Here is a 22,065-nt window from a genome sequence, read left to right as displayed (position 1 = left end):
GGTTGTCTAGGGTTGGGGCGGGACATTCAGATCTGCCATGCATGCTCCCATCCCGCGTCCAGTCAGTTCTTCTGCGGCCTCATCACTAAGCATAGAATCCGCTCCGCTCCGCGTGACACGTGACACTCTTCGTGTCTTCTCTCTCTCGGTCAGCCTGGGGCGGTTGTGTCCTGGGCTCACACGCCTGTCACAACCGGTTTGGTGAGGAAGTTGTCCCGGTCAGATCTGGTCCTTCTGCAGACAGTGACTTGCGTGTCTTCAAGGCACCAAGGAGAACACTGGCCCCTTCCCAGGGGCCGGAAGGAGCTGAGGGCGACACAATTCGGGGGCAGCGTGAGGTGCTCTTTGATTTGCGTTGGCCCGGGGCGTGTTCCTAACCCGCAGCCTCGTTAGCTTGTGACAGTAGGGTCAACAAAGGGTCTGGGCACAGGCCACTCACGGTCCTCAATCTTGTCACTGCACAGCCTCACTCACTCTCTCTCAGCTGTACAGAGAGCCGGGGAAATGGCACCCCCAGACAGACAGGCTGCTGCGGCCCCAGTTGCACTTCCTCCTCTCGGCTTCCAGAAGTGCACATCTGGGAAGCCTCACTGCTGGGAGAGCCGAGGGACCCCTGGTACAGATGCTGGGCTTACGGGGGACGGTTTTGCCGCGTTTCGCAATTGAAGTCTGCAGTAACCCACAACAGTGGAATTTCTGAAATGTGTTTCTCTCGTCCTTCCGCGTGGAGGAAGCGGGAACCCTGTCTTTACAGGGCGAAAGCACTGGCTGCTCTTCCAAAGCACCCACGCAGTGGCTCACAACCATCTATGATGTGATCTGGTGCCCTCTGCTGGTGTGCAGGCACACATGCAGGCAGAAAAGTGTATAAGTAATAAATAAATCCACAAACAATAACAAGAAAAACAAAACCCCCAACATCAGGAACCAGCCACCTGGTCCTCCCTTTAAACCAGGCCACTGCTCCTCAGCCTCTGTCCCTGGGATTTCTATTCTAGATAAACATCTTTTAAAGATTTTATGTGTGTGGGTGATGGATGTGTACCAAGCTCATGCAGTGCCCCCAGAGGCCAGAGGAGGGTGGTGGCTCTCCAGAAGTGGAGTTGGTGGTGGTTGTGAGCCTCCATGTAAGTGCTGGGAACCGAGCTCAGGTCCTCTGCAAGAGCAGTAAATGATCCTAATCATCACTGAGCCACTGCTCCAGACCTTATATATATTATATAAATGATGTTTATATAGAGAAGCAAAGCAGCGAGGGGGTTTAAAAAAAGATTTATTATGTATACACTTTTCTGTCTGCATGTACACCTGCACACCAGCAGAGGGCGCCAGATCTCACTATAGGTGGTTGCTGGGAACTGAACTCAGGACCTTTGGAAGAACAGCCAGTGTTTTTAACCACTGAGCCATCTCTCCAGCCCTGTATGTAGGTTTTTGATTGGCTTCTTTCACAAGATGGTTTTTTTGTTGCTTGGTTTTTTTGTGTTTGGTTTGGTTTTGGGTTTTTGTTTTTTTTGTTGTTGTTGTTTCCGTTTTTCAAGGCGGGATTTCTCTACCTTGACGGTCCTGGACTGACTGTAGAGCAGGCTGGCCTGGGACTCGCAGAGATCCCCGCCTGCTGAGGCTGGGCTCGAAGGTGTGCGCCTCCGCCACCCTGTGGCCTTCCAGTTTTTCACTGCTGCGTCTGAGTGCTGCCTAGTTTTACATCAGCTTGATGGAACTAGAGCCATCTGGGAAGAGGGCTGAGAAAACGCCTCCTCCAGGCTGGCCGGTGGGGCGTTCCTTGATTTGTGACCAGCGCGGTTTGCCCAGCTTTGGGTCGCTGGTCTGCACACCTGTGCAAGAATCGTGCATAGTAAGTGCGGGCGGGGGGGGGGGGAGTTCTCCCTTAGAGGGCTGCTGGCGCTTTAGCCCGTTTATTTCTAATACTGTGATTACGAGGACTTGAATAATGCTCTCCAAAGGGCCGTGGTGAATGGCTTGGTGCCCGCTTGTCGTGCCAGCGAGAGGCCTTAAGTCGTTTCGGCATGCCCTTGTGGGGGGGGGGAGGGGGTCCGTGGCTATGCACCTGGCTGGCTCCACCACATTCTGTGGGAGGACTGGGGCTGTTGGCAAAGAGCTGCCTGCAGCATCGCGGGCCCCTCTCCTCGGCCGTGCCACAGGTTTTGATCATGTAATTGAACTTTCTGGACGACCGCTCTGGCGTGTGCCGCTGACTCTAGGATTTCCGGTGTTGGTTCCCCTGCCCTTGCGGACTGCTCCCTCACGGCTTGCTTTGGGCGTATCTGTGCTGGAAGACTGACCCCTCCTGGCCTGTTGTGTAGTTAGCGCTGCAACCCTCTCTCTCCCTCTCGGGAGACTCCCCTTCCTCTGCGCTGGCACCTCACCGTCTGCCCTGCCATCCCGCTCTTGATGCCGCTGTGCTGAACACATTCTGTGCAGCTTTCATCTGAGCGCGTAGAGGCTTGCTTGGTGGCCCCGGATCCGCTCTCGGTGTGTGCTTCACGGGCACTGGAGACAATGCACGCTGCTCTCGCGGGCTGGAGTGTTGGCTCATGCCAGGGGAGCCGGTAGCTGGCAGTCTCGAAGTCTGCGGTGCCCTGCCCGTGTCCTGCCGACTTGGATCAGGCTGATAAAGGCATGTGGAAGTCTATAGTGTAGAGTTGTCCTTCAAATTTTTGTTTTATTATTATTATTTTGGGAAGGGTTTCTCCGTGTAGCCCTGGCTGTCCTGGAACTCTCTCTGTAAACCAGGCTGGCCTCACACTCACAGAGCTCTGCTAGTCTCTACCTCCCGAGCGCTGGGGTTAAAAGCGTGCACCACCTCGCCCGGCTTGTCATCCTGTCGTTTTGATAGGAGATTCCAGGGATCCCTTGCAGACGACAAAATCCATGTTTGCACAAGTCCATACATGAAATGGACGGCATAGAGCCTACACGCTTCCTTCATGCTCGTTCCAACAGTTGTTGGGGATTCTGTACAGTGGCCTACCACGGCATAAATGTCCTGTAAATGGCTGTACTGCATTGCTCAGGGAGTGACAAAAGTCTGTTTAGCATAACTGAAGAAGGGAGGTGGAGAGGGCTCAGCGGCCTGGACTGCCTGCGGCCATGTTTGCTCACAACCTTCTCAGCTCCACTTTGAAGGACCCGATGCCTTCGTGTGGCTGCTGCAGGCCCAAGGCATGCACACGCGCACAAACACATGTGTAGGCACCCCCCGCATACACTTTAAGAATGTTTTCAGGGGCTGGAGAGGTAGCTCAGCAGTCACGTGTGCTTGCTGTTCTTCAGAGGACCTGAGTTTGCTTCCCAGCACCCGTGTCGCTGGGCGGCTCACAACCACCTGTGACCCCAGCTCCAGGAGACCCAAAGCCGCCTTTTGGCCTCTGCAGGCACATGCACACACATGGCATTCATACATGTGGGAACACACACACATGCAGGAGAAAATCCAAATTCAATTCAGTTGTGGTAGCCCGAGGCAGTACAAATAGCATAGAAAGCCAGCTAGAGCCCTCCCTTCCTGTTTGTCCCAAACGCCACAGACAAGGTACACTTATTCCTGGCTGAACTGGAGGTAGGGAAGGCATGGATGGAGGGAAGGCATGGATGGAGGGCGGCAGGGCCAGTTTGTGGTGAGGGCTCTTCCCGGGGGCCTAGGTGGTTTCTGGTCTTTTATCTTGGTGGAAGGATTGTGTGTGTGCGTGCGCGTGTGCGTGCGCACTCGTGTGCACAGGGAAGGTGGAGAGACTGCGGTGTAGGGCCGCCTCCCTCCCCAGTCAGGTTTCATTCCAGCCTGTCAGTCACCCTTAACACTGCCACCATCTTCATGTCCTGACCTTTTGTCTTGATTTGTTCTCAAGTCTGCTTCAGCAGCTCTTTCCTTTCCTTACATGTTTTACCTTTAGTGTGTGCGCGCGTATGTGTGCGCGTGGTTTCCCGTGAAGGTGGAAGGGCCACCTGCAGCAGCTCGTCTGTCCTCCCAGCCTTCGGGTTGCTGGGGCTGAACTCGGTTGTCAGCCTTGGCGAGAGTTCCCATCCACCGCCGTCTTAGCCAGCTCTCCCCGAGTCTTTCAACTCTGAGCGTGCCTCAAATGTCACCTGACACGGGTCCCTTGGGGACATACGGTTGCTCCATGCACGCATCCTGCTCATCTGGGGTGCAGGAAAGCAAACCCCGGCCTGTGCGAGCGGAGCAAGCGCCCTCCATCCAGCCACACTCCCGGCCTGGGGTCACATCATCTCGGCCAAGACTTCTTCCTGTGAGTGTTGGCCTGCGTGTAACTGCCCTGTGGACACAGTACCGCCATCCAGAGGGAGTGCTGGATCCCCGGAGCTGGAGCAGACGGGAGGCTGTGAGCTGCCGCGGGGGTGCCAGGAACTGAACCTGGGTCTGTGTAACAGCAGCCGGCACTCTTGACCACCAAGCCACCCCTCCAGGCCCTCTGGTCTGATCTTACAATCTACTCTGCCAATCTTGTATTCCCCCTCTTACTCACTCTCTCTGGTGTTTCAAAACACTGTCAGTACGCTGTATCTTTAATTTATTTGGGACTCGCCCGGGCTGGTCTCAGACTGGGTATGGAGCTGGCAATGACTTGAGACTTTAAACCGGGGAATCTCCTGCTTCTGCCTCCCTAGTGCTGGGATTGCATGTGTGTTTACCCCTGGCTGGAGACTCACCTGGCAATTGAAAACACCGATGTTTAATATGATGGTTCCATGTGGATCGTTTCCCAACAGGCTCTCGTGTTGGGTCTGATCAAGTCATCCAGATTGGACCCCGAGAAATGAGTCATTTGAGGCTTTCACGGGAGGGACTGGCAATGTCTACGTAGGTGAGGCCCCGGCTGTAGGAGGCAGACGGCGGGACCACGCCTTGTTCTGGGCCTTGCCCTCTGCCCTCTTTTGCTCCTGGCTGCCGTGAAACAAGCAACCCTGCCGTTTGGCACGCTTTCACCTGGAGCGGTGGCACCGGCAGCCAGGGTAGCGGGATTTCTTAGGGAACTAAGCCCAAATCCTCCTCAGGCATTTTGTCCTGACAGCAGCTGCCTGGTCAACAAAGGGGCTGCAGGAGCGCAGGTCTGCTGTTGCTTTCTTTTTCAGTAGTCTAGAGTTTGCATATAACGTGTCACAGTCATCACCTACCAGCTCAACTAACAGGAACCTTATCTCCTAACGCTTCCCCTGAAGTCCCTTTGTCACCGTGACGGCTGCGTCCCCATCCAGGCAGAGCCAAAGCCCTGCGTTAAAGCCTGCTTCTGTTTCTGCGTCTGACCTTCCCCCTGTGCCAAGGTTTCTGTTTGGCTAAGTTCCCCTCCAGCTTTGTAGGGTCAATGTCTGGTGACAGTTTCTTCATTCTCTTTCACCTCCAAATGCCCAGATTCTTGTTCATTCTTGAAGATTATTGAGTTTTCGCTGAGGTAGGCTTCTGGTTTGTCAACTCCCTCTCCCCCTCCCACCGGTGGACTCTAGTCCAGAAGTGTTCTCGATCTCATGATAGCGCTCCTGCCTCAGCTTCCTACGTTGTGGGGTTCTAAGACATGTGCCACCGTGTCCAGCTGTAGGGGCTGAAGACAGGTCACATGTCACTCAAGTTGTTTCTCCCATGTTGGCAAGGTCTCTGCCCTCCCCCTCCCCTTCTCTTGCTGGCCTCGGGAAAGATCTTCAGGGCTTATGCTGCACTGGTATCTTGGCAAGGACTTCCAGGGTAGGGGGATTTGTGGTTCAGGCATTTGTTTTAGTAGTCACCTTCCTTTCTGAAACAGTCCCCCTGGCTGGCCTACAGCCGCTCTGAACTGCTCCGGCTGCCCTTGGCTCCTGACAGCTGACTACAGGCTTGTGCCCCACCACAGGGCTGGCCGGCCTCTGCTCTTCTGGTGCGGGCTGTCACTGTTGGCCACTACTCTGCCAGAGAAGGTGGCGTGGCATCCTCACAGCCACGCTGGGCAGAAATCCAGGCTCCCCCCTCGGCTGACCTGAGGTGTGTGGCTGCAAGGGGAGAGCCGGGCTTCCCGGTGGCACTTGGCTCAAGTAGAGGGACCGTCTTGCCGTCAAGGCTGGCTCTTCCCTGGTGCTGATCTAGCGTGGCTTTAGCTAGGCTCTGTGGGTTAACTGGGGTTCCTAACTGTTAATCTGTGCTGGGGTTAGGGTGTACTAGAAAGGGAAACAGATGTTCCCGGCCACTGGTGACGGCTATTACCAGGTCACCCTCTGTGGCATGCTGAACAAACATTAATTCCAGTTGTTTGTTTTTATGAATGGCTTCACTCTGCTGCGCAGAGATGTCTGGTTTATATACAGCTGAGCACGAGGCAATGTGTCTGGAGTCTGCAGCGCTCTTGGAGGGGCTGCTCTAGCAAGACCCTGCCGCAGAGGCTTTGGGCAGGGAGCTGCGCACGGGCAACCCAAGGCAACTGCGGGAGCTGTGCTCTCGGCTCTGGACCCCACGCTCTGTTATGGACGTGATCAGTGGACATGTGTGGGTGAGACCCGCGCAAGGTGTGAAGAGCCGCCGATGGGCGGCCATGCATGTTCAGGCACGTCCCCAGGAACCTGCTTCAAACAGGGTTGACTGTCTGACCTTGGCATCTCCCTGCTGAAGTATGCTGGCCAGGAGGTTCCCAAACCGCCACGCAAGCCGAGCAGAGGACACGTGCCCCTGACTTGAGCGGCACTTAGCCGTGTCCACACTGAACACCAGAAAAGCAGCTTTCCCAGTGAGACACTGCAGAGCTACGGCTGGTCTCCACCGCTCTCCTTTATTAGCTTAGTCTGTCCTAAGCTGCACACGAAGCTGGGCGCCCGGATGCCCGCTCTGCAGAGGTCAGCCTGCACTGCTGCGCAGCTTGTCGAGTTTGGTGCCACAAGGTGTTTATAATTCAAACAAAATCAGACAGATTAACAATTTTATGTACAGTAAAACAAAAGGGGAAGTCATTCAAGTATCAAAATATGGGAACAAAGATTAAATAACATTTTTCTTGGAGTCCAGTCCCACTGTCCGCCGTGAGCAACAACTCCTGTGACCTGCAGTGCAGGTCTGGACGCCTCACAAGCTGTGAAACGTCTTGATCGCTCGAGTTGTGAGTACTCAAGCCCAAGGCTTCACGAGAACTCCCGACAGCAACCTCCGAGGCAGAGGCCGAAGGACCCTGCTGGGACACAGGCCTGCAGGAGTGGGGAGCCTGCGGCCACTGGGGTGAGGGCACTGGGCACATCTTAACACTCCCATCGGAGTGGCTCCTTCACAGTTCAGGCACAGCCTTGGTTGTCACAGGTCAACATTCACACAAGCGCCAAAGGCAAGACCCTTCCACTTGGCACCTGTCCTGAAAGGGAGAGGCCTACCGGAGGAGGAGGAGGAGGAGGAGGAGGAGGAGAGGAGGAAGAGAAGGAGAGGAATTCCTTGAAAATTCAGAAGCCAATCTTGAAAGAGACCCAGAGCAGACAAGCCAAGACTCTCTGCTAGAAATCACCCTGAATAAATAAGACATAGCAGCGTCAAGGGGAAGCGCCTGCCTGTGATTTTAGAGCAAAATGCAGCGTCAGCTCATCGTAGTGTCTACACCGTCCCTGTGCCCACCGCAGAGCCCTGAGCTCACCTCTGATCCAGGAACCGGGGGTCTCTCTGGATCCGTGAAAGGCGGGAGCTGAGGGCAGCTTTCCAGGCTGAGTGCACAAGGCAGGAAAGGAAGCACTACCCATCGCCGGAACCTAGGTACCTAGCAGTGGGACACCCTGGCTCCATCTCAGGGAGGAGCTGAGCCCGGCACTTCAGCAGGCAGGAAGCCCACAGGTCTAGCAGAGGTGAACCCTGCCTTCCACTCTGAGCAGCTGCAGGGTGGAGGTGCCAGAACCGCAGCTCACAGCCTCTGCTCAGGCCTGGCCACCTGTCCCAGGTCCAGAGTGAAAGCCTGAAGCTTGCCAACGTACCCTCGGGCGAGCGCTTCTCTTTCTCTTTGTTCCCTATTCTAGAAAGGCTGGTGAATGGCTGGCCGGCCTTGGTCCCCCATCCCCCACGCCCCAGCAGTCCCCTTCATTGCCCCTTAAGCCCAGGAGGATGCCACCACCCAAGTCACTTGAAAAAGCACAGCAGAGGAGCTAAGGAGGACCAGCCTGTCCTCATACCACAGTGGGGAAGCAAGGTTGCTGCCTGGCTAGCCTCTTCCACATCTGCAACAGATGTGTCCCGTCAGCAATGGAGGATACAACAGTCAAGGAGAAGCAGAGCGAGGCCCATCAAGTCCCACTCTGGAAAGCTGCACTCTTCGCTGACATTCCCGTTAATGCCCCCAAACAAAGTCACCCTTCCCTGCTGACGGGCCGGGGCAGCTTGTTGGCAGCACAGAGACAGCTGAGTACCAAGGAGCTTCCCGCACCAGAAACTACTTGCTCATCCCTGTTTGGAATCCCAGAGACTTCTGCTTTGGCCCAAACATCACTACCTCAGCAGACAATGAAGCCTCGACTCTGTCCTAAGCCACCCACAGGCCGCGTCCTCTTGTCTCTGGCCAGGCGGAGAGCCTGTTCTGAAGGCAGAGGCTGCGTGAGGGTTTCCGGCCAGTCTCAGTTCCTGTCTTGTTTAAAGATTGGCAGCTTTACCAACTGGCTGGAGCCTGGTGTTAAAAATTTATAAAAAAGGTTATTTCTCCTATTAAAAACGTGTGTCCCAGACAGGCCACTTCTTGGGCCGTCCAGGGTTTCGGTCTCCTTGGCTAGATGCCTGGCGTCGCCGCCTCCAGGGCAGGGTTTGTTCTGCGGGCGGTGGCAGGCCCTGGCCAAGCGGCTGAAAGGAGCTTCTATGGCGGGGCTGGGCCTGGGTCTTCAGAGCTGCAGGTGAGGCTGTCGGTGCTGGGCCGGGAGCCTGTGCTCCCCCTTCTATGTTTCCGCAGCACAGTGTGGCTCCTCAGTGGCTCAGCTTGGCAGAAGCAAACATGGGGGAGGAAAGAGTTAACCAAGGGCCCTGCGCAAGGTGGGGGAAACGGAAAGGACACAGAGAGCAGAACAGAGGTCCCTGCCTCCCCTGAGCCTCTGCAGCCTACAGCCCATGCTACTCCCGGCCCATCTGCTCAGGAAGGCACAAGGAAAGGCCGGCAGCCGAAGGGCCAGCCCTGGCGTGCAGCTTGGGCGCTGTACTGTCTGCGCCACGGCCTCGGGGCCCACTGCTTCTGTCTCCTGCCGGCTACACCCCTCTCCCCACACCAGGACACGTGGATTTCCTCCGAGACTCAGCTCCAGGGGGCTAGCTGCTGGGCGGCGGAGGATGCCTGGACCATGGCTGTCTCAGGTCCCCCCCACCAGAGGAAGCACGAGAGCACTCCGGAAGCCACACAGGCGGCCCAGTCTCTGCCCTGTCCGAGGGCAGCTCTGCTCTGAGAAGGAAGGCGGCGCACACGCCTCAGTGAGCTGGACTCCAGAACCAGGCCCACGCACACACAGGTCCCTCAGGAGCAGGGCCACAGCTCCTGCTATCAGAGCCGACATGTGCTCAGGGGTATAGCTGGTACCAAGCTCTGCCTTACGGAACGTCTGTCCCTGGTGAAGCCAGATCACTGGGTCTGACCAGGAGAGAAACCAGCCCCGGAGAGCAGCTGTGCACAGGGCATCCTGGCACGGGGCGATCACAGTGGTGGTTGGGTCAGGACAGGAGAGGAGAGCAACCTTGGAGGGAGCTGCCGCTGGAGGTACCCGCCCCTGCCCTCACAGTGCCTGGTTCAGAGGCTCTGGGAGCCTCAGAGTCCCTCTGGTGCCTATGAGGCCCCCCTCAAAGGCAAGTCCTCACCCCCGGCTGTCCTCAGCCCAAGGGGAGGGTTCACAGTGTTGGGTGGTAAAGCAGGAGCTGGGAGTGGAGGAGGGTCTAGAGCCGCTGCCAGGAGGGCGGGTCCCATGGAGGCGGGGCCTTGGCGGCTGCAGCTGGGAGGAGAGGTGAGACAGCACAGCGCTCAGGTGGCAAAGGCACAGTGGGGGTAGTGGAGCTGGGGTGGCTGTTTAGAAGATAGTGGTCTCATACTTGGTGCTGAGGCTCCGTTTGGAGTCTGGCTTTGGGTCCACAATCCAGGAAACACTGGCGTGGGATGGGGCCTCCAGGTCCGTATCCGGTGGTTCCAGCTGCCGAAGAAGGAGAGAGGGTTAGGAGTCAAAGTGGGCCCTTTACCCGGGCCTGGCGTACCTGCCCCTCCACGAAGCACCTGAGGACACCCCCAGGACAGTTCTCAGCAGTTCCTTGGGGACTACTCAGCTAAAGGAAGCCTGCCCCACTAGAGCTTCCGCTCTAAGCCTCAGTATGGCCATGGTAGGCAGGAAGGAGGTAAATGGTCAGCAGCCCAGCCCTCAGCTTGGGGCAAAATGACAGCACTTGTCCCAGACCTTTGCAGAGGACACATGACAAAGACAAAGGGCAGAGCACAGAGGGAGGGCGTGAAAGGAAGAAGAGTGTCACACAGGCAGAGCATGAGGCGGCTCAGGGGCTCCAGGGAGCCTGACACAAGGCAGCGGGAGGCAGAAGACCTTGACTCCAGGACTAACAGACGGCAGCGGTAGGTAGGAAGGGCGGTGGGTGGTGCAGGCGTGACAGTGACAACAGCGAGTGTCGGGGGGCAGCGGCACCTGGGCGCAGAGCAGACAGACACGGGGGCGTCACTGGGCGCTTGCTGCAGCCATGCACAGCAGCCCCACGATGACCTCACCCTGGGCTGGGCCTGACAGGGGAGGACACTGTCCTCTCTGGCCAGAAGCAGCCCAGGACGGAGGGGAGGGAGCTAGAGGAGGCGAGCTGCTTTCCTGGGGCAGTTGCCAAGGAGGGGAAGACGCTGGATGTGCCCAGCTCCACCCAAGCCCTGGGGTGCCTTGTAGATGAGAGGCCACGTACTGTGGATTTCTTCGTGCCGACCCGAGGCTTAGGCACCGGTTTGGAAGCTTTTGTCTCAATCATGGAAGCTGCAGAGGCCGCCATGGTTCTGGATTTCTGGGCCTGGAGGGCCAGCTGGTAGGCCACCTCAAACGCCTGCCCCAGGGTCAGGATGATCTCGTAGGTCAGGTTCTGGGAAGAAGCAGAGTGCCCGCTAGCAGTGCGGCTGCCTGCAGACCCGCCCTCCTCACTGGGGGCAGGAACCTTGCAGCGCGGTGAGCTAAGGCCGCGTGTGAGCCCCGGCTGAGGAGTGGGCTGGTTAACCCCACGCCATCTTCAGTGCTGCCCCGGATGGGGAAAGGAGAGGCCTCGGGCCGGGGCTGTGAGGCCCTCCTGCAGCTGCTGTGTGGAGGAAGCCCCCGGGAGCTGGACACCTGCTGCTGGCTGGGAAGGAGCAAGGCGACCAGGCCAGAGTCCACTGACCGCAGCAGCTTGGGGAGCCTGGACGGGGGGTTAGTGGGCAGCCGAGGGGACCTGTCCACCGAGGGGAAACCCGGTGTGGGTAATACCCCAGCCTAGGGCGCTTCCCCCGGGCTGCTGCCTACGGCTGTGAGGACTGCCCCGGACGCTGCCCGCTCAGGGACACTCACCACATCCACAGTGCTGAAGACATGGCAATAGTGGTGGCTGGTCTGCAGGTCCTTGGTGATGTAGGCAAAGGTGCACAGGTCCTCCGGGTCCTGCGCGGCGCAGGAGATGTTCCGGATCTCATGCTCAGCAATGACGTTCTGCCAGGAAGAACCTCTTCTAGAGCCTGGTTCCCTCAGGCATGCCTCTAGGGTTACCGCCCTAGCGTTTCACCAGCCCGCAACTCCAGATCAAGCCCACTTTTTCCCTCAGAAGGACTGAGGACTGTGTCTGAGCCTGCTCACTCAGGCAAATGCATGCTTTGCCTACCCCCCACAGGAGGGCGGGAGGTGGCTCTCGGGTGGACCCTAGACTGTGGGTCACTAAAGACACCACTAAGGCCAGTGCCAAGGAAGAGAAGAGCGGCTGTCGCTACAGTTGGGGCAACAGTTGGATTCCAGGACGGGGACCCGTGAGCAGGTGAGGTGCTGGGACTGGCGAACGGGGAGGCAGAGTCCCAGGAAGCTGGCAGTGAGGTGGGCTCCACCCACTGCTGCCCTTTGGACAGGAAGTGCTTCAGACACTCATGTACCAGACGCTCGTGCCCAGCTTGTGCTGATACTTGGGAAGGTGCTGGGAACTTTGGGTGGCGGGCACAGGCCGAGGAAGTGGTTCACACCGGATCCTGGCCCCTCTGCACTGTTTCCTGTCCACCACAAGCACGCCGCCTCTGACGTGCGCTCCCGCCTCTGTGACTTAGGCACAAAGTGAGAGGACTGAACACTGACGCTTCTGAGACTGTAAAGCGTAACCCTGCGTTGATCAGCCTGACTGGCGGCTTTCACACACCTCTGCAAAGATGTTTGTGGAGGAACTTGGAGATGTGGGATAGAGAAAGATAAGGATGCTACCAGCAGAGCTGGATGGGAAATTCTGGAGAGATGGTGCTTAGGAGGGTCTGCTGGGAAGGCGGTGTCTACTGGGGACCCGGCCATTCAGGTGACACTGTGACCAAGAACTTGACTACACCCCATCCCTGCCACTAGGCTGAGGGTACAGATGACAGGCGGATGAACCCAGGCGGAGCAGGCTGCGAGGATGCCCAGCAGGTAGGAAGGAGGAAGGCTATAGCTGTTTCAGTCCAGTTAACAGGGACGGTTGGGAACAATAACTGAGGCAGAAGATGTGAAGAACGTGCAGTTTGGTCAGAAAAGCCTGATGAAGCTGGGCCAAGGATGACATGGTTTCTGAAGACAGTAGTGGCATTAGAAAGGAGTCAAATGCTATGTACTAGAATAATAGAAAAATGACTTTGGAGATAGTTCAGGCACTGGGCAGACCCCGACCACGGCAACCTCAAGAATATGTTAGAGTAATCTATTCGGGCAGCCTCTTGCTCGAAAAGAACCAGCCTCCAGAGTGCTCTGCCTGCATACGTCACTGAGGGAGGTGTCTCCCCAGGACTCATTTGACCACGCTTAGCCATCCAAGCACTCACGCCTTCCACGCCATGGTCCAAGAGGACCACTCTTTTAGCTAGACGGCACACTTGGTACCACCTATGTGAGGTCAGTTTTGTTGGCACGAAGAATGTAAAGATCCAGGGCCTTGGAGGCCTGCATTCCAGCTAATGGAAGGCCTGGGCCCGAGCGGCGCGCTGTGTCAGGGGCTCCGGAAAGTCTTCCAGAGGAAAATGAAAGGCCATGAAGGTGAAAGCAATGGAGGCTCAGGAACCTGGGGCCACAGGCACTGTGGGTGTTTCCCAAGCAAGGCTGGGAGCAGCGGCCAGAGTCAGCTAGGATCAAGGAGCTGTGACAGAGCGGCTTCCCAAGCCCGCTGGGGCTCACAGTGCCGTCCATATGCCCAGACGCCTGACATGCTGCGGGCACTGCTTACCTTGTTGGGCTCTGGTTCACTTTGGTCTCATCTTTCCAGGCTATTTTGTTTCCTCCTTTTAGAGTGAAAATATTTATTCTGTGTCTTTATTATCTCAGGCGCTATAACTGAGTTTCTGATTTTTATTAATAAAATTTAAAAAAAATGATGTGTATGGGAGTTTAGCCTGTATGTATGTCTGTGGACCATCTGAGCGCCTGGCACCTGCAGAAGCCAGGACCAGGGCAGATTTCCCTGGCACTGGAGTTACAGACAGGTGTTGTGCCACCATGTGGATGCTAAAATGAAACCTGGACCCTCTGGGGGAAGAGCCAGTGCTCTTACTCACTCTTCAGCCCTGATTGCGAATTTCTTTGAAATGTTTTCACTTATTTTTATTTCAGGTGTTTTGCCTGCATGTGTATCTGTGAGGGTGTTGGGTCCTCTGGAACTATAGATAGGTGGAGTTGTGGATAGGTGCAAGCTGCCGTGTGGGTGCTGGGAACTGAACCTGGGGCCTCTGGAAGAGCAGCCAGTGCTCTTAACTGCTGAGCCATCTCTCAGCCTGATTTCTGATGTTTACAGGGCTCACAGTTAACCGTTTGCTTTGAAGCTGGCCATGGTGGCTTTTAATCCCAGCCCTTGGGAGGCAGGGGCAGGTAGATCTCTGTGCGTTTGAAGGCAGCCTGGTTTATATAGTGAGTTCTTAGCCAACTAGGGCTACATAGTGAGACCCTGTCTAAAACAAAAACAAATCAAAACAAAGCAAAAAAAACCATTTGCTTTGGGGTTAAGAGCACTTGACTGTTCCTCCAGAGGTCCCTAGTTTGTTCCCCAGCAAACCTCATGGTGGCTCACAACCATCTGTAATGGTATCTGCTTCCTTCTTCTGGAGTGCGTGGAGACAGAGCACTCAAAAGCATAAAACACATGAATAAATAAATCTCTTTTAAAAACCCATTAGCATGGAACCTCAGAGGAAACTCTGAACGTGTTCTGGAAAGTGCTAGGCCTGCGGGGATCTGAGGGTGCGTTTTCGTTATTAGATGGCCGTGAGCCGTTTGGGCCTGGGAGCAGAATGCTATGGTTAAGAAGCGAGGTGCCCCGCCCCGAAGAGGACCCTGTACTGAAGGTCCGTCCTGGCTATTTTAGGATGTGCTAGAGATTTGCGCCTGCCCCCCACTCCAACTCCCACCCCCGCTACTTGAGCAGCATGAGGGGAACGGCCTCTGCCGCTAGCACCTCATCCCAGGCGCAAACGTGGAGGCAAGCGAGCCCGGTCTGACCCTTTGGAATCTGTTGGGCTGTTTTCTCTCAGGTGTCTGGTCAGAGGGGACACAGGGTCTAATGCACCTGCCTACAGTCCTCCTGAGCGGCGTACCTTGTTGGAGGCGTCGATGAACTTGACGCCTTTGTAGGTGATGGACAGGATGATGGTGGGGACCTTCTTCATGTGCTCCGTAGACTTCTGTAGAGGCATGGGGTGGGCTGAGAATGTGGCTCTGGGCTTGCAGCCCTTCCCGCTCCTCCCCGGTGTGGTGGGCCACCTGCCACCTCCCCATAGGCTCCCGTTATTTCCACGTTGTATGTATATGGTTTTGCTGAGTGCGTGTCAGCACAGCGTGTGCCTGCCAGGGATCCATGGAGGCAAACGGAGGGCATCAGCTTCTCCCGAGCTGGAGCTAACAGCTGGCTGTGAGCTGCCACAGTGGGTGGCGAGAACTGAGCCCGGTCCTCTGGGAGGGCAGCCAGTGCTGCTAACTGCTGAGCCGTCCCTCCAGCCACCTTACCCGCATTTTGGCACAGGCATCTTGGGTGGATTCTGTCCCTCGCAGATCTCTGATCAGCATGGAGCCCAGATACTGTGGAGGGGGAAGGGGGTGAGTTTAGGGACACGTGCTGTCATAGAGGATGACCTAGCCAACGTGGGACCACCTTTTCTCCTGCCCTGAAGGACAGCCCCTGAGACACTCTCAGGCCAGTGTCCTTCCCCACTCAGCACAGTGGAGGTTGGCCTGTGTGTTCTGGGGCCCGCCTTGTGAACCGTCAGAGGGACTGCAGAGGCCCAGGAGAGGAGGGGTCGGGGAGGCTGGCCACCTGGGAGGGCAGGAGTGACTCACATTGGCCTCATAGCCACAGGATTCAAAGATGAGCTTTTCTGGCTGGTGCTGCCAGCTCTGCACAGGAGCATAGGGGGCAGCCAGGCTGGGCGGACGGAGGGTCAGCTTGGTCTCGCTGGGCTCCTCCTGTAGAACACACACAGGTGGACACTGATCGCCTGCTCCAGGGGAGCTCACAACTCAGTGTGGGTCTATCCAAAGAGCAGGGAAGCCAGTGACCCCAGCAAGGGCAGGAGCCAGGTGAGGAGGGCAGGGCAAATGGGTACCTGGGCAGCACCGGGGCCAAGGGAGGCGCTCTCAGAGTACCAAGGGAGGTGCCAGGAAGAGCTCTGGCATCCGAGACAGGCGCATGGACATAGCAGTGTGTGGGGAACACAGCTGCGGGTACCATTCCGCATAAGAGCATAGGCTGAAGCCACGGAGCAAGTCCTGGGTTTCCTCAGGTCCTTGGCAAAGGATGCATTTTTAATGGACCCTTTACTAGCAGCTGGGGTGGTGGGTGGCTATCACAGTTCAGGTAGGAGACAGTCTCAGAAAGTGCCACAGGCTCCTGCTTCTACTATGCGTGGTCTCCACAGAGAACTGAGTGGCCGCACACTGTTCTCCAGGCCTGTAAAATTCACGGCTGTACCGAGGGAAGGAGGGGACAGGAGGGGACAAGAGGCCTAGAGGCCTGGAATGTGTGTGGGGTGTCAGAGCAAGTGGGGGTGAGGCATCACTCTCTCAGAAGAGAAGTGACATCTGCCAGGCTGCGGTTCAGAAGGCAACCTGCAGCAAGGGGCAGAGCCAGAGCGTGGCAAGGAAGGAGGACAAACGGGCAAATGCTGGATGAACCCAGAATGCAAGGCGGATTGTCCTGGTGGGGCACAGTGAGGCGTGAAAGCAGCTGGGTCTACAGGTGGAGGACAGCAGCAGGGCACAGCGCGACCTGTGGTTCTGTGGGGCGGGTGGGACAAGAGGACAAGGAGCTGAGAAAGCTGCAGAGAGGAAGTTCTGGGGATCAAGACAGGTGACGGAATGGGATGGCTGTTGGTATGAGCAAGGGCCTGCAGGGCTAGACCAGAAGACCATGCCACAGGACAACTCCAGATCGAAAGGGAGGGAAGTGGAGGCGTGAGGAGGTGGCTGCTCTCAAGGCTCCCGGAGGCCTTAGGCTCACCTAGCCGTGCGTGAGGGGTGAAGAGAGCAGGCAGAGCTGCCTCCCGACAGCAATGGCGGCCCACCGCTGACCCCCGGCACCGACGGCGGCCCACCGCTGGCCCCTGCAAGCTCTGACCCTCCTGCTCACCTGGGCTCTGAAGCGCTCTGCTCGAGAAGCTGCCCCCGGGTCGTGCAGGCTGTCATGACGCCTCCTGCCTGTGTCTGCCGTGGGCAGCAGCAGGTCCGCCGACCGCCCTGTACAGGAATCGTTCTGGCTCAGCGGGGACGATGTCTGGGAGATTAAATCCTGGCACTGTTGGGCAAGAGACTGGTGAAATTTCCAGGCTGGTGGTGTCAGGCTGCCCTGGGTGGCATGCAGAGGCAGGAGCTAAGGGGTGAACAGTGAGGAGGCGGCACACAGGTCGCATGCTAGCCAAAAGCCTGTGTGGATGAGGCGACTCGGCCTTGCCTGGTCCAAGGAGGAAGCAGTCCTCCTAGAAGCCAAGCCGCCCCACGGCCCGTCCTGCAGAGGCCACATAAGCCTGTGCTGCAGAGAGGAATGGGCAGGAGGGCAGAGGCCACCCCACACTCTTCACAAGTGAAACTCCGCCACACACCACCCCATCAGCAAAGCAGAGGGAACTCCTGTCAGAAGCCTCAGAGCAGCTCCCCCAAGCAGAAAACTGATCCCCAAGGCCCTGAGAGCTGAGGTACCGTATGTGATTCCAGCCCTGGCCTGCCTCAGCTTCCTCATGTGAAAAGCCGCAGGCTCATGAGGCCGCTGCCCAGCACAGAGGCACACGTCGCCCACAGAGTTCAAGAGCTCCCAAGGAGTAGCTGTAGGCTGGCTGTCAGGGACTGGCTGGTCTGAGGAAGCCCCGGCTCTGAGGCCTGTAAAGCGGCAGGCCTCTAACTGCTGCTGTCCTGGGATTTACAGCTCTGAGGCAGGCACTCAGGTGCGCCTGTCTGGCCTGACCAGGGTTCCCCAGTGCTGTCTCAGACACACACTGGAGCCCTGGAAAGGTCTCTTTAGTGATTATGCACAGAGCTGAGTCTATGCCCTAGATGTGGCCCCAGCCTGGGGCTGGACCCCTTAACCTCCCTTCCACAGGGGAAGTGGTCCTTCACTAGCAGCCACCTTGGGCTACACACGAGGCATCAGCTCCGTGAAGGACAGAAACCACTCTCCTGTGCATGAGGCCGGTGGGAGAGGGCAGGGACTGTTGTCTGCTACCAGGACTAACGCACGAAGTGCACTCACGGACCCTCCCCGCCCTTTGAACTCACTCGTAGCTGGGAGAACCGTGGGGGCTTCTGGGGTGGCTCCTCATAGGGCCTGTCTGCAAGGGAGGCGATGATGCGCTTGCGGTGGCCCAGGAGGTGAACCTTCAGGACCTGGCAGAGAGGCAGAGGGGTGGTCAGCGGGGGCGCGGGCCTCGGCGCCTCCCGCCCCGGCCTCTCCCGTGACGCTCACGTTGACAAGCTCCAGCTCCCAGAGGTTCTTCACAGTGTCGATGGAGCTGTAGCCGCTGGACAGGAAGGAGTGCACGTAGTCCTGCAGGCCCAGAGAGTCCAGCCAGGAGGCCACCGAGGGCGGGCTGAGCCCGTCATAGCCAAGAGCCTTCACCTGTGGTACGGGGAGGCAGAAATGGTGCCTCTGAGTCACAGAACGAGAACCTGGGGATGGAGGGCTGTCCTGAGCACAGGCCATCGCTGGTCTAGGAGGCACAGGCTGCTGGGTCTGGGAAGAGGGGCTAGTGGCTGAGCAAGACGGAGAAGAGGGTGACAGAGTGCTTCTCTCTGATTCTAAGGGGCCATAGACTTGTGGGACAAGAATATAGTCTGTGCCTATGAAGCAGTCACTTCCTGAGCTCTGGGTCAAAGGACCAAGGGGACACTGGCCGAAAAGATGGACTGGCATGGCCTGGGCCCAGGCCGGGTGGTCACCTTGGGCAGGGAGCGCGCAGCCTGGAGCAGCTTCCTCCGGTGCTGTGGGTCACTGATGCCAATCTCCCTCAGGTCCTGCTCTTCCATCACATTAGACCCCTGAGACAGAGAAGAAGACATCAGACTCTTCCTACACTGAAGCCTGAGGTCCGTCAGATCAGCCTGCCTCAGTACCAAACTTCCTCCATCACAGCCACTAAGTGAAGGCAGAAGGCCGGGCGCGTCCTAGACAGCGGCCAGTGTAAGCTGTAGGCAAACCTGCCCACACTGCCCATGCCCAGAGCACGTGGAGCTGCCTAGGCCAGGAGGGGGCTGCCCTGCCAGCCCTGTGCATCTTCTCGGGGGGCAGGCTCTACGTTCCCTACAGACACCTCAGTCAGCCGCCGTGGTGAAGCTTGGGTGGACAAATGCCAACAGGCAGGTGCCCTGGGGAGGCAGGGGTCCAGCTAAGCCTTACTCAGCATTCTCACCGACCTCCACTATCCGACAGGGCAGCCAGGGTGGGGAAGCGGCACAGCCGGTTCTGCTGGGTACCGAGTCCTGACAGGGACGGTGGGGGACAGCGGTAGCCACATGCCTGCTCCCCAAGGGCTACCCCACCTCACACTCACAACGGTGTTCAAATTTCTGTCAACGCTGGTCACACAGATGGGACAATGGAGGCACCTGGCCATCAGAATTTTGCAGAACTTACATGTGTAGCGGCAGAGCTTAGCTCTCGAACCAAGCAGCGTGGCTCCACACCTGCAGCCCGCGAGGACGCCCTATTCTAACAGCCACGAGCAGTTTCTGTGGTTTTTGTTTTGTTTTTCAGACAGGTTTTTCTCATTGTGTAGTTCCGGCCTGGAACCCACAGCGCTCTGCCTGCCAAGGGTAGGGAATGAAGGCCACCACGTCCGGCAGAGCTGATTTTATGTGGTCAAAGCTCGTCTTAAGCTCTGCTCTTCTTCCACCTCCCTGTGAAGGGGTTACAGGTGTGCAGCCCTGTGCTGGGATTTCACGGAGGTTGAAGCCAGAGCCTTAGGCGTGGTAGGCGAACACTGCCCAATGACCCACACCCCAGCTCTCAGTGTAAAGCGTAAAGAGAAATCCAGGGGTTTCCCTGCCCCCTCTGCCACAGCATCTCTTCTTGAGTCAACTGCCGTCATTTCCTGGAGGTTGGCATTGGGGGAGGTGATACACAGGCCAGCCTGTTCACCTTTGACACCCAGAGCACACCGTTGTCAACACGGCTTCTTACTGCTTCCCCTTAGCCAGGCCAGGTCACCTATGCAGATTATACCTAGATGGTGCCACCAGAACCTCCAGGCGTCACGCCGGCTGGGCCGCAGCGGCAGAAAGGACAACTTGCTTAGAGGGCCTGTGGATCTTTCTCAGCAGCGCTGTGCAGCAACAGCCAGCTCGTGCCTGCTGTTTCAGGGACACCATTCTCAGCAGACTAGAGCTCTGGGTCCCAGGGAAGGCTGATGTCCTCTCGTTCTGCTTCAGCGTCTGTGTAGGAGTTCCTGCATGGACGTGCCATGTTCTGCATGCCTTGCACACAAACCCTCCTGGTTACAGGAGCGCTCTCCCAGGCCTTCCCAGCTGGGCATCTGTGTTCTCCAGGGAGGAAACACTTTTCTCTGTGCAGGCTAGTTCAGCTATCTCTCCTTGGCTGCGGAACACACCCCTTGCCCACCACACACACAGCATGGGGCCAGCTTCTAGGTCCCTCACACCATTTCAGCAGTTGCTCTGGACAGCTGCCCTCTCGGCTGTCTCGATGCCCTTGTTGGCTTTATCCAAGCCCTTTCCACACCTGAAAGCACCCGGCTCTCTCAGGGCATCTTGGTGTGTCAGGCATGGGAGCCCTTTGACGGTTATTCTTTAAGCGCTGATTTTTTCTTTTATATACAGTGGTGTCCTCAAACCAGTCTGTCTCGTCCAGGCAGAAGCTGGCTGTTTCTTTAGCAAACAGTTTTTCCCCACCATCCTGGAATTATGTCTGCAGTTCTGGCTTCTGTCTGGAAAGGTGGGTGTTTTCGGCCCCATGCTGCACTTGGACATGTTAATTGGCTTGGGCCTATGCATCCTAAACACGACCTGGTGGCCCTACCTTCGCCCCCTGGGTGTGAGGTTAGCCTACAGAGGACACCACCGGACTAGGCTGAGAGAGCTGTGTGGCTTGGTTTGGCTGCTTCTCCTGGCCTGCAGAATGCCCCATGCCTACCATGCACAGGCCCACACTCACCCCACTTCAGGCTGGATCTAGAGCCTGCTGGTGGCGAGGCAGGGAGAGGTGGCCACCGACGACTGTCCCTGTGCGGACACCCAAGCAAGGAAGGACCTGGGCTGAACTAACATGAACTTCAGAAGCATGGCCCAGCAGCCACTGCCAACATGCCCGGCTCCAACACCAGACAGGTTTTCTGTTAATCAGACCCCAGGCCAGGGTCAGGAGCTGTGAAGCCCTTAGAGAGTGGATACAAACAGAGAAAGGGTATGATGGGAGATAGAGACACACAGATCCCACAGTGGCTCCTGCTGCATCCCTTCCTCTCGCTGGGACCTCGGCAAGACAAGCTTGCAGGAGTCGGGTGGCATGGATCAGGGCCCTGCCCTGACTCATGCTGCAACCTCCTCCCCTATGGTTTGTATTTCTAGATTACTTACGAGGCTCAGTACACGAATCCTAACCCCCAGTTGTTACACGCACTGTTTTTGTGTTTGTGCTGGGATGCCAAACACTCTTGGTCAATGGCTGAATCTGCTGCCTAGAACTAGCTGTGCTAACAGTCACACTTTCTTCTCTTATTCTCTAAACACACAGTGTAACAACTGGTACTTCAGTAAGCTCGGGAGGAGGGACGTAGGTGAGGGCGATGGTCAGCTTCCTGGGAGTGGGTTCAGGCGAGCCCACAGTGGGCAAGGGCTGGGCAGAGGAACCAGAGTTAGACTGAGAATGACGATGCCTCTGCCACCGAAAACAGCACCAGTATGTATGTCACAGGTCTCGGCCCTCTGTGCTCTGATGTCAGCGGGGCCTAGTGTAGAGCCCATCTAAGCCTCACATGCCTTCACAAAGGGGTAAAAGACACGTTTCGGAGACCAAGGCGGCCGGGCCACTGCCCGTGTGAACTAGTTCTTGAGCTGCCAGCCTGGCTGAGAGGCCTGGGGAGGGGCAGTGACACCAGGGGCTGCAGGAGAGGGGGGCAGTGGGGACTGCAGACCTCATCTAGGACTGCCCTTGAGGGCTGGAGAGAAGGCTGAGAGGATAAGAGCACTGCCTGTTCTTCCAAAAGTCCCGAGTTCAATTCCCAGCAACACATGGAGATCTGCTGCCCTCTTCTGGTGTGCAGGTGTACATGCAGACAGAATATGGTATACATAATAAATAAAATCTTTAGTGGAAGAAAACTGCCCCTGGCGAGCATGGAGGAAGACCTGAGCTCTCCAGGGAGCCCGTCTGAGGCAGGGAGCTCTCAGCTGCACACAGCAGGTAGGAAAGGTTGTCTTCCACCATTT

The 22,065-nt window shown here is 57.1% G+C and overlaps 1 protein-coding gene across 8 annotated transcripts in view; it reads right to left on the bottom strand.

Moving 5' to 3' along the window:
- Window positions 1-6,743: 6,743 nt before the first annotated feature.
- The window catches only part of Anks1a (ankyrin repeat and sterile alpha motif domain containing 1A), a 154,979-nt gene continuing 139,657 nt past the window's right edge, over window positions 6,744-22,065 (bottom strand). For 4 of the 8 annotated variants that reach the window (XM_021630113.2, XM_021630119.2, XM_060369160.1 and 1 more), the window contains 11 exons: window positions 18,562-18,660; window positions 18,089-18,241; window positions 17,902-18,009; window positions 16,763-16,927; window positions 15,475-15,600; window positions 15,145-15,216; window positions 14,736-14,822; window positions 11,503-11,640; window positions 10,874-11,044; window positions 10,513-10,611; window positions 6,744-10,113 (listed from right to left, as the gene is read on the bottom strand). In XM_021630113.2, coding sequence (XP_021485788.1) covers window positions 9,994-10,113; window positions 10,513-10,611; window positions 10,874-11,044; window positions 11,503-11,640; window positions 14,736-14,822; window positions 15,145-15,216; window positions 15,475-15,600; window positions 16,763-16,927; window positions 17,902-18,009; window positions 18,089-18,241; window positions 18,562-18,660 — 1,338 coding nt within the window. In that variant the 3' untranslated portion in view covers window positions 6,744-9,993. The remainder of the gene's footprint in view (window positions 10,114-10,512; window positions 10,612-10,873; window positions 11,045-11,502; window positions 11,641-14,735; window positions 14,823-15,144; window positions 15,217-15,474; window positions 15,601-16,762; window positions 16,928-17,901; window positions 18,010-18,088; window positions 18,242-18,561; window positions 18,661-22,065) is intronic. The other 4 variants (XM_021630103.2, XM_021630107.2, XM_021630096.2 and 1 more) reach the window with 3 other exon arrangements.

The sequence above is a fragment of the Meriones unguiculatus genome, chromosome 16 (genome assembly GCF_030254825.1).
Source record: "Meriones unguiculatus strain TT.TT164.6M chromosome 16, Bangor_MerUng_6.1, whole genome shotgun sequence".
In the NCBI taxonomy this organism is placed as follows: Eukaryota; Metazoa; Chordata; class Mammalia; order Rodentia; family Muridae; genus Meriones; species Meriones unguiculatus.
Note: the sequence above shows the minus strand (reverse complement) of the source record. Positions and strands in the feature narration are given on the sequence as shown.